The following is a 16,943-nucleotide window of genomic DNA, read 5'->3' as shown; positions in this document are numbered from 1 at the left end:
CAGCTCGTGGTCGGGCAGCAGTGCACGCAGCGGTGCTGACAGCGGTGTGTGTAGCTGAGAAGCGGGGGTCTGTCTCTGCTGCTACCGGGGATTGCAGACAAAAGGAGAAGGCCTAACGGTGAGCTGGATATCTCTGTTAGTTGTCAGTGCTGGTCCACAGCTGCCGGGGAGTGCTAATCAGCCCTCTCCGAGCGGGACGGAGTCTGGGCTGCCTCCTGGCACACATACGCACATGCACTCGGGCTACCTCGGGGTCTCTGACACACACACACACATCTCGACGATTACCTCACGCTTTGGCTGGTGCTTCGTTTGGTAGAACAATGGTATGACCAACCTTAAATATCAAATTCATCAAATGCCTTTCTAAAGACAAAACAGCATATTTTACAGCCATAATTTAGCTTCTCCTCCAAGGAGCCTCTCACCACCTGCCCTTCGCCTTTTTTTCCTTTCTTTCACTTCCCCTCGCCCTCCCCCATATCCCCTCCTTCCTCTCCCTCCCTCCGTGTTTAACAGCTGGGAATATTTCATACTCTGTAGTTTGGGATTTGGTCCTTTGCTTTAAGCTTGATGGAGGGTTTTGCAGACAAAAAAATGTATATACACTATTGTACAGCCATCACTGAGAGCGCTAAAAGTGAGTCTCTTGTCAACCAGACGGTCCTGCTTTGAGACACTACTCAGATTATCCTGATTTCACAAAAATGAGGGTAAAGAAGGGGAGATACAATTTCCCATTATCCCTTTTGTTAATTGTTGTCTTCCCTCGCAAAGACGTTTATAACCCAATAGGGCCCGTTTCACCTAAGGTCTTTGTATTTCTAGTGAAAGCCACGTGGATGAGGAAGAAGAGATCCTGACATCCCCCCTCAAGTCTTCCTCCGAATAGCATCACCACGCTCCTCTGCGCACCAGCCCTGGCATCCCAGTGAACAGAAAAATCAGTATGATGAGGGCAACCAGGGACCCCACCTCTCTACGGCTCCAGCAGTGTCAGGGCGGGAGTGCCTCCGATACTTCACAGAAAGACAATGTAATTTTATTTTAAAAGTGGCCGCACCTTGCGCCAAGACAGTCATGGGAAAACGTCCGGCAGAGATGCCCTCACTTTAAAAGGAAAAGGGTAGGGTATGGTCTCAAACCACTGTCAGAGATGCCTTGGAAGAAAGGAAGAGGGAGACAGAAAGGGGCAGGAGCTCTGAATCACCTTGGAAAGTGATATCCTTTGCCTTCTTTGCAGTTTCTGCCTTGTTCCCCGGCTATTTTGAGCTGAAGGTGCTCAGAGAGGAGAAGGGAGGGACTGGTGTTGAAATGCTTAAGGGAGCATTTAAACCGAGAGCCTTCAATGAATGAAGAAGGAATGGGCGTGGAGGTGGAAAAAAAGTTGGAAAATGGATTCGCTGACAAGTAAGGATAATAAATGAGAGGCGCTTTCAGATAGATATCTCAGTCGTGAAATTGCACCCAGCTGGTTGTGTAAGCAAACAAATAGTTTCATGTTAGGAACTCTCGACTTGTGACTTGATGAATAGAACACGACAGAGGTAAATGGCTCTTTAACTCATTTAGGAATAAAACTCTTTGGCTTCCTAAGTAAGAGAGCTTGTGACGCCATGGATCCCGAGCAAGTCCTTCAACAAGAATTGTACTAGTTTTCCCTTCTGGTCTTGCTTCTCCTCCCTCTTTCACTTCCTTCCTCACACCTCTGTCCTTTTTTATTTTCAATATATTTTACTCTTTCTCTTCTCCCTTCCCTTTTTCTCGCTCTCTCTCTCTTTTTTTTTTTTTTTAAGAATTATTTTCTCCTCCAAGGTGCCTCATAGGAGAAATTCCCCCTCGTCACCGGCTCCTAGAAACCCGGCAGGTTTGCAAAGTACCCGGGCCGATCAGGTCTCTCCATGGCACCTGAGAATCAATGGCTTTTGAAATGTTATTTGGTTGTCATCCTTGCTGCGCTCCGAAATCACTGTAGAACATTCATCCCCAGTCTCTCTGACCCTTGGGGATTAAAAAGGGAAGACTGTCCAAATTCTCACGTGGAAGTCAATGGCTGCGAAGCCAAGTAGAAAGGAAATCTTTTAAAACATATACATAGGCACACTTCGTGGAGGTCATGTCGCTTCTGAAATTAGTTGCAAAGATGTGAAAGGAATGGGAAGAAAAGCAGGGAAAGGCGAAGGGACCGGTTCCTGCCTCTCCCAGTTAAGCAGAGAGCAGAACGACAGAGATCTGGTTCTTAAAGAAAAAAAAAAAGAAAGAAAAAAAGAAAAAAAAAGAAAGAAAGAAAAAAAAAGAAAAACCTCCACTCGCTATTTCAAGACTTATAAACTAGCGCTTTGAATAGTCAAAATGCCCCATGAAACCGGAGGAAGCATGTCGACAGTGTTTGTAATAGCCGTGCACACGCGTTCGCGGACATTGCCTGTGAATGGCTGCGCGCCGGGATACGGCTGGAGGGGGCGGCTGCGGCAAGCCTTGACACCCGCGTTCGGCCCTTCGTCCCTGTGTCTGTCCGTTTAAAGGTCATCCAGTCCAGCCGGTGCCTCCGTCCCTGCCAGCCCTGCCAGAGCATCCCTCTGCAATGGTTCACATCAGTGGTCTATTGGGAAGGGGAAGCCTGGCTATCATAACCACGAGGTAATGAGAAAACAAAACAAAAAAACACCCCGAAAACCAAACCCAAACAAACAATAACAAGTCACACAGACAAAACCCCAAACCGAAGAAAAAAAACCCCAAACACCACACACTCCTCCGCCCAAAAAATCCCACCAAACCAAAACCCAACCAACCAATCAAAAAGCCCCCAAAACACCTCCCCAACAAAACAAATAAACAAACAAAAAACCCTCACAAACCCCTTCAAACTAACAGCCCTACCCCTGCCAAAATGAGGATGCAATCCAGCCCTTTCCGTCAGATAAAAGACATTTCTCTTTTTGTGTACGTAACCAACCAGTTTCCTGCAAGTGAACCCATGCAGAATTCACTTTTTCTTATATTACTTCTGCTGCCACTTGCAGTGACCATTAGCCACGTTTTTCAGTGCGAGAAACTCCATGTACCTCGGCAGGGAAAGAGCCTTTTGCATTTGGAGCCACTGATTTCACTGGTGGCCCTGAGAGGGGTCATTTGTAATGGAATCCCATCCCCACGCTCCTTCCCCATTTCTAATTTCGAGGGATACGGGGAAAGTGGACATTATCCTTTACCCCCCGTCCTGAAGTGGGCTTATCGCTCTCTCTCCTGTAGGTGAGGGCGGTGAATGGAGACAAGTCACCCAAAAGGTGCCCTCAGGGGCGAGGTGTGTCGAGAAGCCCAGGTGGAGAGGTAGCAGCAACCCCTGAGGTTCAGTGGCGGCCGAAGATGATGCGGGAATGGTCGGGAACACACCACACACACACACACACACACACACGCGCACGCACGCACGCACGCACACACATATACACACACGCGCGCGCGCGCGCGCGCGACCCGTGGCCTGGCCTTGCCCAGCCCCTGCCACCGCCCGCAAGGCCCCCTTCTCCTCAGCTGCTGTTCACCCTACCACTTAGCAGCATTTCCAAATATTTATTCGATTGAATGTATAGAAAAGGCCTAATTGGGATGTGGGAGGAGGCAGGCTAGTTAGCGAGGTGCCAAGAGGAGTGTGCGTGTGGGAGGGGGCTTTGTATCTGCCGTGCCCTAAACGGTTCCCTTGTGTAGGGCCGGGGTGGGAGGGTCGCCCCTCTCCTATATCCCACCCACCCCCTGCTTTCCCCACTTCTCACCCACCCAGCCTTTGAAGTGCTGCCGCAGCTGTTGGTGAGCACGGAGAGGCCGCGGAGCTCTGCGCGGCAGGGAGGATGGAAAGATGCAGGGATAGAGTGCGATGCCCTGCCGACTCCGCGTCCCGAAGGGCTTGAAGGTTCGAGGAGCCTCCGGAACAGTGCCCAAGACCTCCATAACAAGGCAGGAGAAATGTAACTGAAGTTCGTTTTAAAGCAGTGTATCGTTATGAGCAAGTCAGCAGAAACTTGTTGAGAGACCCCGGCCCCTCTCCGCCTTCACTTTCTGTTTTTCTTCCCCCAGCAAATAGCAGTCCATGATGCGATCATACAGTACTTTTAACCGTCAAATGTATGCGGGAAAGGCTGTAGCGTGGCAAAGGAAAACATCCACTGACATAAAGCAGGCTGTGTAGTTAACACTTCAGAACACGATGTTGTCTTATCAGTAAAGTTTAATAAGGGATTGAAACACTTCTTTCTAGGCACATACATGGAAATAAGTGCATCTCTTACAACTCCTCTACACCTGAAAATTTCTTGGCAATCTGTGGGTTATTATGATTAATAAATATGAAAATTAATTGAAAAATACCTACGAAAAAGTTTTTCTGCTTTCATCAGTGGGTTAACACTGTTATGAATATATTTACATCTCATTGGAAGAAACCAAGACTTGCTTTTTCATTCCAATATCCCCATGTGTTTTGTTTACTTTCGTGGGGGGTGGTGGTTCTGGTTTGTTTTTTGTTTGGTTTGGGTTTTTTGTTTAGGTTTGTGATTTTTAAAAAACTTTTTATTTGTGTTTTTAACTTCTAATCCAGCTGGGTTCTCAGTCACCCATCCCACCAAAAACCAATGTTGATGAGCTGCTTTCAGCACCCTCCGGGTCTGAGCATGCCCACTCACTCCCCATTGAGAATTCCAGAGGGGCTGCTGGATCCCCCCTGCCCTGGCCAGGAACAAAGCTCTTGCCCCTGCTACATCCATGTGATGAGAAAAGGGAGGATGTCTATCTGCCTGCCTAATTCCTGTTCTTGTGTGTTCATGTCTGGAATCATCTAAGTCCTCCCCTTTGCCAGCACCTGTGAATACAGGCCAGTTCTCCATCCTGAATGGGATGATACCTCAGTAGAGGATCTGACCACAATGTTGATTATCCAGCTATAAGTGCCTACTGTATGGAGTGACTCTAGCGTTGGATCTTCTGCGCCTAGAATATTAAAAACCCCAAGCGAGTTGGATTGAAGGATCTTGTTAATGCAAAAGAAAAAAAAAGGAGAGAGAGAAGAGACAGAAAAGAACAGGGGAAAAAAAGGATGAGGGAGAGAGAGAGAAGGAAAGAGAAGGAGTGTATGTAGGTGAAAAATCTGCCTCATCCAGGCTTGTTTGGAGGGTACGGGAAGTATCTGTTTGAGGAGGAACAATGTTATTTTTAAAGATCCAGCTTTATTAATATGTTAAGAAAGAGCTCCCTTGGTAGTATGTGTTCTCACAGCTCTGTCTCAGACCCTATAAAAGATTAATGCAATGAAAGCTGTTACAGAGATCTGCACCACCAGCTAGAAGCCTTCACCTTCAAAGGAGCTCCTTTACAAAAATGATTTTTAATTTTCTTTAAAAAAGGAAAAGCTGAAATAAAGAGGGGCTTTTGGCACAAAGCTTGGGCCACTGCAGTGGGTGGCCATGCTGTGGGGGGTCACAGCCTGTGTTTTTTGCATAGCCATGACACATAAGCACACATGAAATGCACTGGCTTACCACCCAATGAGCAAGCATCCAGCTGGATTTCTATATTAATGGTCTGGGAATATTAACCACATGCAGTTACTAGAGTCAAGGAAAACAGCAAGAGGGATGTTTTGGCTGACAGCAAGCACAAGGTGTGCACACTGAAGCATACACAAGGGTCTGCAAGTCCTTGGGGTGGAAAAGAAGAGAAAAGAAGCAAAAAACCCCAATCCCACTCCAAGATCCCAGAAGCAGAAAGCCACAATGCCTGCAACAAACAAGACCCATGGCTACAATATGTCTCCTGCTGCATGGGTAGGGAAGGTGGTATATGGTGACTTCAGTCCATACCCATGGTTTCTGAGAGCAAAAACCAACATGTGAACTCAACAGAAAATCCAGCTGATGGAAAAAGATGTTTCAAAACAGATTAGGCCATCAGCCTTGGTGGGAAGTCTGTGGTATAGTCCCAGTGAGGCAAAGCCACCTAAGGCATCACACTGCACCTCCTGCTCCCTCTTCCTAGGCCTTGACAGCCCAGCCCTACACAGCCAAGTTGATTTTGGAGCATTATGTAGTTTACATGACTTGGCTACCTCTCACAGGTTATTTTAAGTTTTCTTTTTTAGCACCAGTACGGAGATTTTTTGTTGTTATTGGTTTTTGTTTGTTTGTATGTTTGTGGGGTTTTTGAGGTGTGTGTGAATTGTTGGCATGTTTCAAATAACAAGACTCATGGGTTGTGGGGTGTTAAGTTGCAGGGGGTGTTTGCTAAATTCTTTTATTTTTTGTTTAAATTCTCACTTCAATTTTAATTCTTGAAGAACAGTTTTGACAACATATATCGCACTCATTAGAAGTAAAGGGTTATATCAAAAATTATTAGTATATAATCACAGGAAACCTGGTTTTGAACCAGAAAGAAATACAAAACAGATATAGATACATAGACACAGGACAATTTTTTTATAATTATTTGGAAAGTGATATTTTCCCCTAATTCTCCTTTCTTTTTTTTTCTCTATGCGCATATGTTTTAACTTTTACCAAAAATGAAAATAAAGACTAATATATTACAAAATGAGTAACAATGTTCATGATAAGTGTTTGCGCATAGAATTTTTTTGTTTGTTTGCTTGTTTTGGGTGTTTTTCATTCTACATAAGGTTCAGTTCAGTTTCAATGCTTTTTTGTTTTGTTGGTTTACTGTACAGTGTATATCAGCAACAGTCCACAATAAATCCTGGAAGATCCAGTATCCCCTTCAGGTTTGATTAATATCCCCTCAGTACTCATTTTTAATTTTTTTTTTATTTTTGTCTCTTTTATTAATATTATTTTTTTTCTTCCTCTCCAAAAGAAAAAACCAAAATACGCCCCCCCAACCAAAAAAAAAAAAAACAACTCCAAACCAAAACCGAAACACCACAACCTCCACGAACCAGAGATCTGTCCTCCCCTACTCAGCCACATCTCTGCTCACACTCGGCCCTTCTTTTGTTCAGCGTCCACCTCCCGGACCCACCCCCGCACCCCGACTGCCCTTCGGTGCGAGCGCTCCCGTCTCTGCCGCTCCGATGCCTCTCTGCCGGGGGTGCGGGACGGGCTCTAGGAGCACTGGATGGACATGTAAGGCCAGTTGAAGCTGCTCCCAGACAGTAGCATATCCCTGATGAGGGTTTCGATGGGGGTTTTACCTACCAAGCGGACGAAGAATAGCTGCTCGATGACGGAGGAGGAGACGGTGCGCAGGGAAGGCAGCCGCAGCAGCAGCTTCCCGAAGCGGCTGGGCTGGTTGGGGTACTGGCTCCGCACGTACTCCTCTAACGCACACTGTGACTTCTCCTGAAGACTCTCGATATGCGCAGCATCCGACAGGCCGCAGGCATCTGCCCACCGCACCGCGCCCGCGGAGACAGTCGCAGAACGGTGGCAAGCGGGGGGAGAGTGGGGGGAGGAGATGAAGGAGGAGGAGGAGGAGGACGACGACGAGGAGGAGGAGGAGGACGAGGAGGAGGAGGAGGAGGAAGCGGGGGGGAGATGGTTAGTGGCTGGGAATCACAGGGGAAACTCCGCTAGGATGGGGGGCACAGCAAAGGCACACCCCCCATCCCACCCTATCCCATCCCACCCCACTTCATCGCACCCCAACCCATCTTATCCCATGCCATGCACCACCACCAAATAAATGGCATGACCTCTGTGCCTTTTCACCACCACGGGTATTTCCACCCAAGATGAGGTGGAGTGCCCACACCCAGCTGGTCCCAATCCCACACAGACACAGACACAGACATAGACAGACACACAGCCACACAGCCACAGACACACACACACACAGACAGACACACAGACACACACACACACACACAGACAGACACACAGACATACACACATAGACACACACACACACACACACACACACAAGCATACACACACTCCATGCCTCCTTTCCACATCTCCTCTATGGACACTCTGTCCTGGCAAGTGTAGCTCCCACTCCAGGAAGCCCACCAGGGAGGATGCTGGAAACCTGGACCAGCCCATCAAATAACACCAAGGGGAGGAAAAATAGGAGTACTGGGGAGGAAACCAAAAAATCATAATAACAACAACAATATTACAATAACGGCAATAATATGATGATAAGCAGAGGTGCACATAAGCAGAGGTGCACATAAGCAGAGAGAGACTGAGGGAGTTTGTTGACATGGCTGCACATCACAGGGAGGCAGCGGCTGGGACCTGCAGTGACTGGCAGGGAGCCGGCTGGGGGATGCCAGGGGGCAAAGGGGGTCCCCTCTGTCCCTGCCTTGCTGCCAGTTATCACATATTGGCCAAGTCTTCACTGGCTCTGTGACAAATCTGGTGGAAAACGGCCGGGTTAGTCCTAGTTTGCACTCAGCAGGCATCTGCAGCTCTCAGACACAAAGCTTAGGGGAACTGCGGTGGGTAAGCTTTGCCTCAAAGTAGCTGGAGAGTCTCCCTCCCCCTAGGAACATAAGCCTTGCAGTTTGCAGACCTATACAACCCTGGCAAAGGTGTACTAATCCTAGAGCATAAACCCTTCACATCAACACATTTGTATCTATACATGTTGTTCTGTGTGTACAGATACAAGCAGAGAGGTATAGATTTACCTGTGCCTTTGCACACACACATAGACATGTACAAGCACAAACCCTATCTCTGTGAACACAACCCAAACCAAGGGAAAATTGTTCACCAGCTGCTTGTAGAGGGACTTCCTTTGGAAATTACAGTTGTGGAAAAGTGGTGAGTATGGCCAGATGGTTAAAACTATCCACATTGTTTACAAGAGTAATATTAAATATAAAAATAAAACACCAAACCAAACCAAACCAGAATCCACTCCCCAACTATCAAGATTAGAGCAAGGAAGTCAGCTAGCAATGCTGTTTAAAACAGATCAAAGACAGACTTGGCCAATATATAGATCCATATATGAGTTAGTGCATGTTAATGGCCCTCAAATGGACATTACAAAAATGTGAATGTAGAGTTACGACTCTGGAAAGACACAACAAATTAACAAATTTTTCAAAGTTAAAAAAATAAATTAAAAAAATCTGTTCCAACTGCATTTTTGAAGTTTAACTCTTCTCCTATGAAGAACTTACTTTACAAATATTTCTGAACACTTTCATCTACAATACTATGGCCTCAAGCAAAAAAACAAATAAAACAAGCCATAATTCAGGAACTTCTGAGAAGGAGAATCTTTGACCTGAGGTGTGGACTTGGAATCCCTCAGACACACAATTATCTGAGCCAGGCTGCTCTGCTAATCCATACTGTACCTCTAATGAAATGATATTTTGCAACATCTAAAGCACCAGGTTGCAACATAAATATCTATCAAAAGCTGGGACCTGTTCTTGTTTGCAATACATATCAAAAACATAGGCCCGTTCATATGTTGATCACCACAAATCACATTCCATATTTACATATATCTTGCTATTTTACATGCATTATCTGCCCATTATGCATTAGGATCCTATTCAACTTTCAAACAATGCAATATGAAAGGATCTTACTGACACCCTGGCAGGGCTTTTTTCTTTATGCCCCATATGTCATAGCCTTAAGGTTAGTAAAATATTTATCAGACATTTATGATAAGTGCACCTATAACTGCAGGTCACTGGACAATGCAGATGGAGAAGTTGTTCTCTAAAAGGGTGGCAGCCTGGTGTGTGCGTGCTGGAAGAATATGCCTTGGGTTTTGCCTCAGACCTCCAAACACTCAGAATTTTCTCATGCAAGTAATATCTATTGAGCTTTAATTATTTTAAATGGTCTGGCATATACTTCACTGGGTTTTACTCTTCATCCTTAAAGGTGGGGTTGAGAAGGCTTAACTCACCCCTCAGAATGAGACAGAAAATAATAAAAATTAAGGCATCCACAGCTTGATTTGATTATGCAGCCTAGAGAGGTGCAATCCATGGGAGAAATAATACAATCCATGTTTACTGGAAGTGAATTATTATTCCATCCCAGAAAGTGGGCTAATGTGAAAATCCTGTGTATGCCTTGCTTTTTTATGTGGCAGTGTGTCAATAAGGGAAAGCCCTATATTTCTTCTTGTGGTCTATGGAAAAGAAATTATGTAAATAAATAACCATTACTGTTCAACACACTCTAGCCTTCCCCTTTGTAGTGGTGGGTATGTATTTCATATTATACATCAGAAGAGTTTAGTGTTCAGAAAATATAGATGTAATCATCTGGCATCTAACTAGAAATCAAAGTTCTTATTGCACTGCAAATAGATTTATTTGATGTGTATCATCTGTCTCTGTCTCTTTCTGGAAACGTTTATTTATAATGAGGAAAAGGTAGATAGAGGAATTAATGACACTAAAGTTTGGCAGGGGAGGGGTGGTGGGGAAAGGTGAGGTGGAGGTAGAGGGGAGGGGAAGGAATGGTAAAGGAGGTGAGAAAGGAGCAGGTTTTGGGTTATGACCCAATCTTTGGAAGTTGTCCAGAATTTTACGGATTAAATACATGCTCTCTGGAGCCTGAATATAAAATTACAACAGGATAAATCTGTAACATCTTTAAATACTTAGTCCTTAGCAAAGGACTTTAGACAATATGCCTAAAAATGTATTTTCCATCAGTCAAAGTTTGTTTAAAAGTTGGGTGACTTTGAGAAAGTCTTCCCATGAATTCCTCTCTGGATAAGCAATCTAAACAAGTTCAGTTAAAAGTGAAAATGTGTGGATGGGGGTAAGGGGTAGATTACTCCTGGCATCTGTTTTTCCATTTTCTAAGATGCCCTGTACAGTCCTACTCTGAAATAATATTATTGTTCCCTTCCTGAACCCATTCACTCTCAGCTCCATTGTGGCAAGGGGCTTTGCCCCTCACAAATGTCATTAATTTTTTTAAAATATATGTAAATGAAGGGCTCCTCTAAAACCACTTACCTTGTTTCTAGCCAAAGTTGATTATTTGGGTAGGTAAAGGGGGGAGATTGGAGGGAGCAGTGAGAAAAGAGGAAGAGAAGAGAAAAATAAAATATCCCCTCCAACATGTCCCCGTCAGGGGCTACCTCCTTCTAAGGGCCTCTGACTGGTGGAAAGGCTGAGGCACAGGCCAGTTATCTTACCATCTTACTATCTTACCATTCTTGGTAAGAATGTCTCAAAGTTAGGTCTGGGAAAAATAAAGTAATAAAATAATAATAAAAAGGAGGAAAAGTTCCCCTTGACTGTCCCTGTATTGATAAGCACCCTGAAATGAATGGGAAGGGAAAGCCTGTGAGTCTGCAGGCAGGATGTGGAGTTAAATTAGCCTGATAAATGCTGGCAGGTCTCTTTGTCACTCTTGAAAAACATGTTTCCATCAAGAAGACTTATCATGATAAAATACATTAAAATGTCGATCTGGCTATTCAGTAAATCTTCCATTTGTTTTAAGATTTGCAAGTTATCCTTTGCAAAGAAATACTCCCTCCAACACTGTGAGACTGCATTTGCACTAGAAGTAAAAGGGGGCAGTCACAGTACATGTCTCAGATCACCCTGCATACAAATTAGATACTCCTGTCTAAAGAAATTTTCTGATGTTCAAATCGATATTAATACTACATTTGCTACATTACAAGATTGTGCAAATTTAGAAGTCATTTTAATGCAATGTAAATACTATCTTTCATGCATGAAAGACAACAAATATTGATGGATTATAAACTGCTCACAATTTGCTCTTTGTTCAAGAATGCTTTTAATTTTGCTTTGGCCAAGTTTGAAGTCACATTTATCGGGACTATATAGTTATAGCTAATTGGGAAGGCTGGTTTGGGAAATAAGGGAGAAATGGGGACAAGAGAAGAGCTAGGGGATGGGGACAGTGGGTATAAAAAAGAACAAGGAAAAAAGAAGAAAAACAAGAAGAAAAAGTGGTAATTAGCCATATAGTGGTGTTAATTAGAATAATAATTTAAAAATGACAGTGTCCAGCCTCTTATCTTGCCTTTTTTCATTTCCTAGATATAGTTCTCCTTTGATGTTTATAAATTCTCCCTCACAGGTTACAGTAATAGTATACGCATTATATTCTTATAGGCTATGACCAGAGCACTTCAAAGGCGATGCTAATGCAACTTTCCTGCTAGTTAATTCAAACCATCTATCACAGGCAAAAATTGTTAACATCCATGTTTCCACCACCTACACTTAATTTGATTTGGTTTTTCTAGTAATTTTCTTCTTTTTTTTTTTCTTTTTTTTTTTTTTTTTTTTTGAGAGAGAGAGAGAGAAAGAGAGAGTCTGTGTGTTAAAAAGCCAGGATCAGTGGGGATAAGGGGGAGATCGATCCCTGGACGGGAGTGTACTCCTGTCAGGTGCTGTACTACTGCGGCCTGTTGTCCCTTTTCTTTAAAATTAATTCTATTTTCATTATTCCTAGTTTTCCCGCAGGTTATTTGGGGTTTTTTTCTCTCAATTTTTTTTTCTTTCGGATGTCGCACATCCCCCACCCGTCCCCTCACCTGAGGTGAAGAGGACGATGGCTTTCAGGCAGCTGTACTCAGCCGAATCGACGTGCAGTGCCTTCAGCTTCTCCACTTGTTCCTGGAAGATGCGGATGTGGTCCATGAAGGCGACAACGCGGTCGGCCGACATGGGGGAGGCGTGGAGGCCGGCGGCGGCCAGCAGTGGGGCCACATGGAGGGGCATGGAGCACTGGGCAGCGTTGAGGACGAAGAGCTCGCTCCAGGTGAGCCGCAGCAAGGCCACCTGGTCGGTAATCTGCAGATCGGGAAAGAAGGGGATATTGCGGGCCCACTCGACGGCACTGAAGAGCAGACGGGCGGCCAGCTCGCAGATGTTCTCGATGCCCATGATGTTGTTGGGCTGCATGCACTGACTGCCGTAGCGGGAGGTGGGATAGGGCTCGGCCCGCAGCAGGAGGGAGATGTATCCCGAGAGATAGCAGTGCCCATTCAGGGGGTCGCCGTTGGTCAGGGCGTACTGGCCGGGGTTGGGTTGGGTGGGCGGCATCCTTCCTCGCTGAACCGCTGACAAAAAGAAGGAGAGAAGAAGAAGAAATGTGCATCCAGGAGGCTCGGAGGCATCGCTACCAGCCAGCCGAAGACAATGCCGGGCTTCACTCCCTCCCCGCCACCGCCTCTCACCCGGCAGACGCACAGGCACAGACAGATAGAGGCATGCGGAGCCGGGCAGCTGCCGCCGACCTGCATTGCGCCCCCTGCTCAGCATCGGCCTCGGCCCCGGCTCCGGCCCCAGCCCCGACCCCAACCCCTGCTCAGGCAGCCCCATCCCAGCGGCAGTCAAGCCCCCCCTTTCTGCCCCCACCGGCTCACAATGCAGACAGGCTTCACAAAACAAACAGAGATTAAAAAGAAATGGAAAAAAAAAACGGCAAGGCAAACAAAACAAATCCGCACACAACCCCCTCGCCCCCCACTTCCACCGCAACAAAAGACAGCCCCACACGTAAAAAAATTAAAATTAAATTCTCCAGGTGGTGAGAAAGTGGAGCTAAAAATCACATCCAAGTGTAAAAAATATAGCCAAGCTCTGTTGTGGATCACAGACGATTGCCCTGGTAGCACTGATATTTACAAGTGAACTGATGTGTCGCTTTTAAAAATAAAATATTAAATTAAATAATTCATAAAACCAAATGCGTCCATATTCTTCAAAAATACCGCGTCATTACCCTTCAAGCTGGAACAGGTCGCAGCCCTCCAGCTTCCCACTGCTAACTTTATCACACAGAAATAGCTTTTCTTAGAAAAGCACCCCCTCCTCGCCCCCCCCCCCCCCCCCCAGCCCAGCAAAGTTTTCCCTGCTAAAAGGAAGAGAAAGGTTAAAGATTATCAAGGGAAATGGGGAAATAAAATAAAAATGTCTAAACTTACAGTAGCCAAACATTCGTGGAAAAAATTTGGGACGGTGTAATTAATATCTTTGGTGAGCTGCTGCCACTGCAAAAGCCTGCAGTCAGCGTTGCACAGTGAATGCACAAGCTTGCAACTGCAAAAACACTGGATTCATTAACCATCTCCACACAGAGCATGAGCATGCCTGCATGCCTCGAGTCCCGTAAGCTGAGCGAAGTTATGTGTTTGGGTTTTTTGTTTTGTTTTTTTTTTTTTTTTTTGTTTTGTTTGCTTTGTTTTGTTTTGTTTTGTTTTAATGTGTGCGTCTGGTTTACTCCATCAGTGCCAGAGTTTGCAGCCGCATGCCATGTAAACAAAGGTAACTTCAGGGGAAGGTACGGCTACTCAGGCTTGTTCCCAGCGCACAGAGATACGCACACCCGCACACACTCGCAGGCACGCTCACGCAGATCACTCATCTTTCTGGCGTGCCACATTTTTCTCAACTTTCTCTTTTCTTCCCCAAACGAGCCCTCCCCGCCTTCCGGGCTGGACCTCTCTCCTGCTGACCTCCAGCCCACCTCACTCTCTTCAATCTGCTTGTAAACTTGGCAGTTATTTTTCATTTAACTGAGAGAACAAGTCTCACTTTTTCTCTCCTTCCCTTTTTTTTTTCCTTTTTCTTTTTCCTTCCCCCCACTCTCCCAGACGCCCAACAACAGCCCCTGAAGCTACCAATGAAGCCGTCATATTTGCGAGCTCTTTCAGATCTGTAGCAACTTCATTCCTTTTCTTGTGGCATATAAAATATAATTTTAAAACCAATTAAGGAAGTAGCAATCCGTGCTCCGCAAAATTGACTGTTTCACTGATGTGACTCTAGGACATTTTTAACGACAGTCACAGGGTAAACTTTAACTCTAAACAGAGAAAATACGTTTCGATGAGAAAGGAGCGCAGAAAATCTCCCTACACGAGAATGAGTCTGATGACAAGGAAAACCACAGCAACTCTTGGAAAGGAGGAAAAAAAAAGAACAGTTGGAAATGGTGGGGAGCCCGCTGCCAGATGTAGGCTGCGACTACTTCTAAAATGAGAAGAACCAGCAAATAGCTTACAAATCGAGGTTTGTATGCAGGCTTTAAGGAGAGGGTGGAGTTTGATGAAGAAATAAAATGAACAGCGAACTAAAAAAAAAAAAAAGAAATGACTGAAGTGCAGAAGGACGTTCAGTCACAAACTTTGCTTTGAACGCATGGAATGAAAACAAGGCCAGATCTCGCACAGAACACTCCGGGACCAGGGAAGCACTGGGAAGCGGAGATACAGTAGCACATTTCCTCTTTTTTTTTTTTTTCATCTTCTTCACCCCCTTTCCTCTCTCCCTACTTACACGTCTTTCATCTTTCAGTAAAAATTACTCTGAGAAATGGATCTACCGAGAAGTGTTGAGGGTTTATAAAGAAATGATGGGGTGGAAAGGGTGTGGGGAGGGTGCTGGGACGAAGGAAGCTGAATGGAATCACATCTCGTACGGCAGAAAGATGTATCTCCCCCCACCCTCCAGTCTCATGCCAACAATAGACAAAAACACATCCAAAACACACGCACACGCACACATACATACACGCGCGTGCAGGGGGAAGCGGGGATAGTGGCTAAATGATAAATGTTTAGTGAGCGATCGTAATAATCATCATAATAATACTAATAATAATAGTAATAAATTCTCCGCACAATGAACTGGGAACAGGCGAGCACGGCAGTGCCGAGAAAGGGGGTGGGGAGGACCAGGAGGGAGGGCAGGAGGCACAAACCGAAAAGCAAAAGAAACAGCACCAACCACCATTGACAATAACAACAGAACCTGGTTCAAAGCTGCCAGGAGTGCAGGCAGAGGGAGAGATTGACGTGTGCATGGAAATATATAGAGACTTAGATCGCCACAAAACGCAATAAATATATATATAACACATATATGAACACACACATAAATGTATGTGTATATATGTATGTATGTGCGTTTGCACATCGCCTGTGCGCGCGCTTGTATAGATATATATATGTATATGCATATAGGTGCCTGTGTGTGCACGTACGGACAGGCAGACACAGACAGACGGAGAGCCCTCGCACGCACGCCTGCACAGCCGCGGGGAGAGGGGAGCGATAGCATAATAGGGAAGAAATATTCACCTTCCCGCCTCATGCCCACTTTGAGGCACTTCTTGAGGCGGCAGTACTGGCACTGGTTGCGGTGGTGCTGGTCGATGGGACAGTTCCTGTTGGCGCGGCATGTGTAAGTTAAGTTCCTGCGGACGCTCCTCTTGAAGAAACTTTTGCAGCCCTCGCAGGTGAACTGGCCGTAGTGCTTCCCGCTGGACTTGTCCCCGCACACCACACACTCGATGTGCTGCTGGCTCTGCCCCGAGCCCTGCTGGCCCGCTCCCTTGTCCCCGGCCGTGGCCGGCGTGGAGGGGGGTCCCGGCTGGCTGGGGGTCTGCGGGGTGTGTGGGGCTGCCGAGCCCCCCTGCTGCTGGGGCTGCTGCTCCCGGGCCGGCTGCGCCACGGCGGAATTGGGGCCGCTCGGAGTGCCCCCGGCCACGTCTTCCTGCGGATCTCGCCAGCTGCTAACTACCATTGCCATATCTCGGGCCCAAAAAAGTGCTGGGGAGCGGCGAGTATCGCTGCGGGCTGCCGGGGAGAGAGGCGGGGGGAGGGGGGGAGGCGGCCGGCCGAGCGCCGGGGGCGAGCGGAGAGCGAGGGGACCCTGCCTGCCGCCTGCCTCCGCCTCGGCTGACGCCGCCGCCGCTGCCCTGCTGCCACCGCCGCTGCCCTCGGCTGGAACGGCTCCTGCCGTTTTCTTTATTTTATTTATTTTTTGCCGCCTCGAGGCCCCCTCCTCTCTCTCGCGGTCTAGGTATTTTTTTTTTAGGGAGGGGGAGGGGGCGACGGAGGATTTTCTCGCTCTCTCTTCCCCCCCCTTCCCTTTCCTTTTCCACCCTTCCCTTTCCTTCCCTTTCCTTCCCTGCCCTTTCCTGTGCTTCCCCCCCCCCCCC

The 16,943-nt window shown here is 46.4% G+C and overlaps 1 protein-coding gene across 4 annotated transcripts; it reads right to left on the bottom strand.

Annotated features, from left to right (window-relative positions):
• Nucleotides 1-4,218: 4,218 nt before the first annotated feature.
• Nucleotides 4,219-16,927, bottom strand: NR2F1 (nuclear receptor subfamily 2 group F member 1). 4 transcript variants are annotated; one of them, XM_071580096.1, is made up of 4 exons: nt 16,081-16,927; nt 12,529-13,056; nt 7,206-7,393; nt 4,219-7,121 (listed from the first exon to the last, which is right to left on the bottom strand). In XM_071580096.1, the coding sequence occupies exons 1-4, from the start codon at nt 16,529-16,531 to the stop codon at nt 7,113-7,115; spliced, it is 1,176 nt and encodes a 391-aa protein (XP_071436197.1). In that variant the 5' UTR covers nt 16,532-16,927; the 3' UTR covers nt 4,219-7,112. The 4 variants fall into 4 exon arrangements, with proteins under 4 accessions (XP_071436197.1, XP_071436196.1, XP_071436199.1 ...); XM_071580095.1 differs by having other exon boundaries at nt 4,219-7,393; XM_071580098.1 differs by lacking the exon at nt 16,081-16,927 and adding an exon at nt 13,924-16,067 and having other exon boundaries at nt 4,219-7,393.
• Between the last annotated feature and the right edge of the window lie 16 nt (nt 16,928-16,943).

This window comes from Pithys albifrons, chromosome Z, assembly GCF_047495875.1.
Source record: "Pithys albifrons albifrons isolate INPA30051 chromosome Z, PitAlb_v1, whole genome shotgun sequence".
In the NCBI taxonomy this organism is placed as follows: domain Eukaryota; kingdom Metazoa; phylum Chordata; class Aves; order Passeriformes; family Thamnophilidae; genus Pithys; species Pithys albifrons.
Note: the sequence above shows the minus strand (reverse complement) of the source record. Positions and strands in the feature narration are given on the sequence as shown.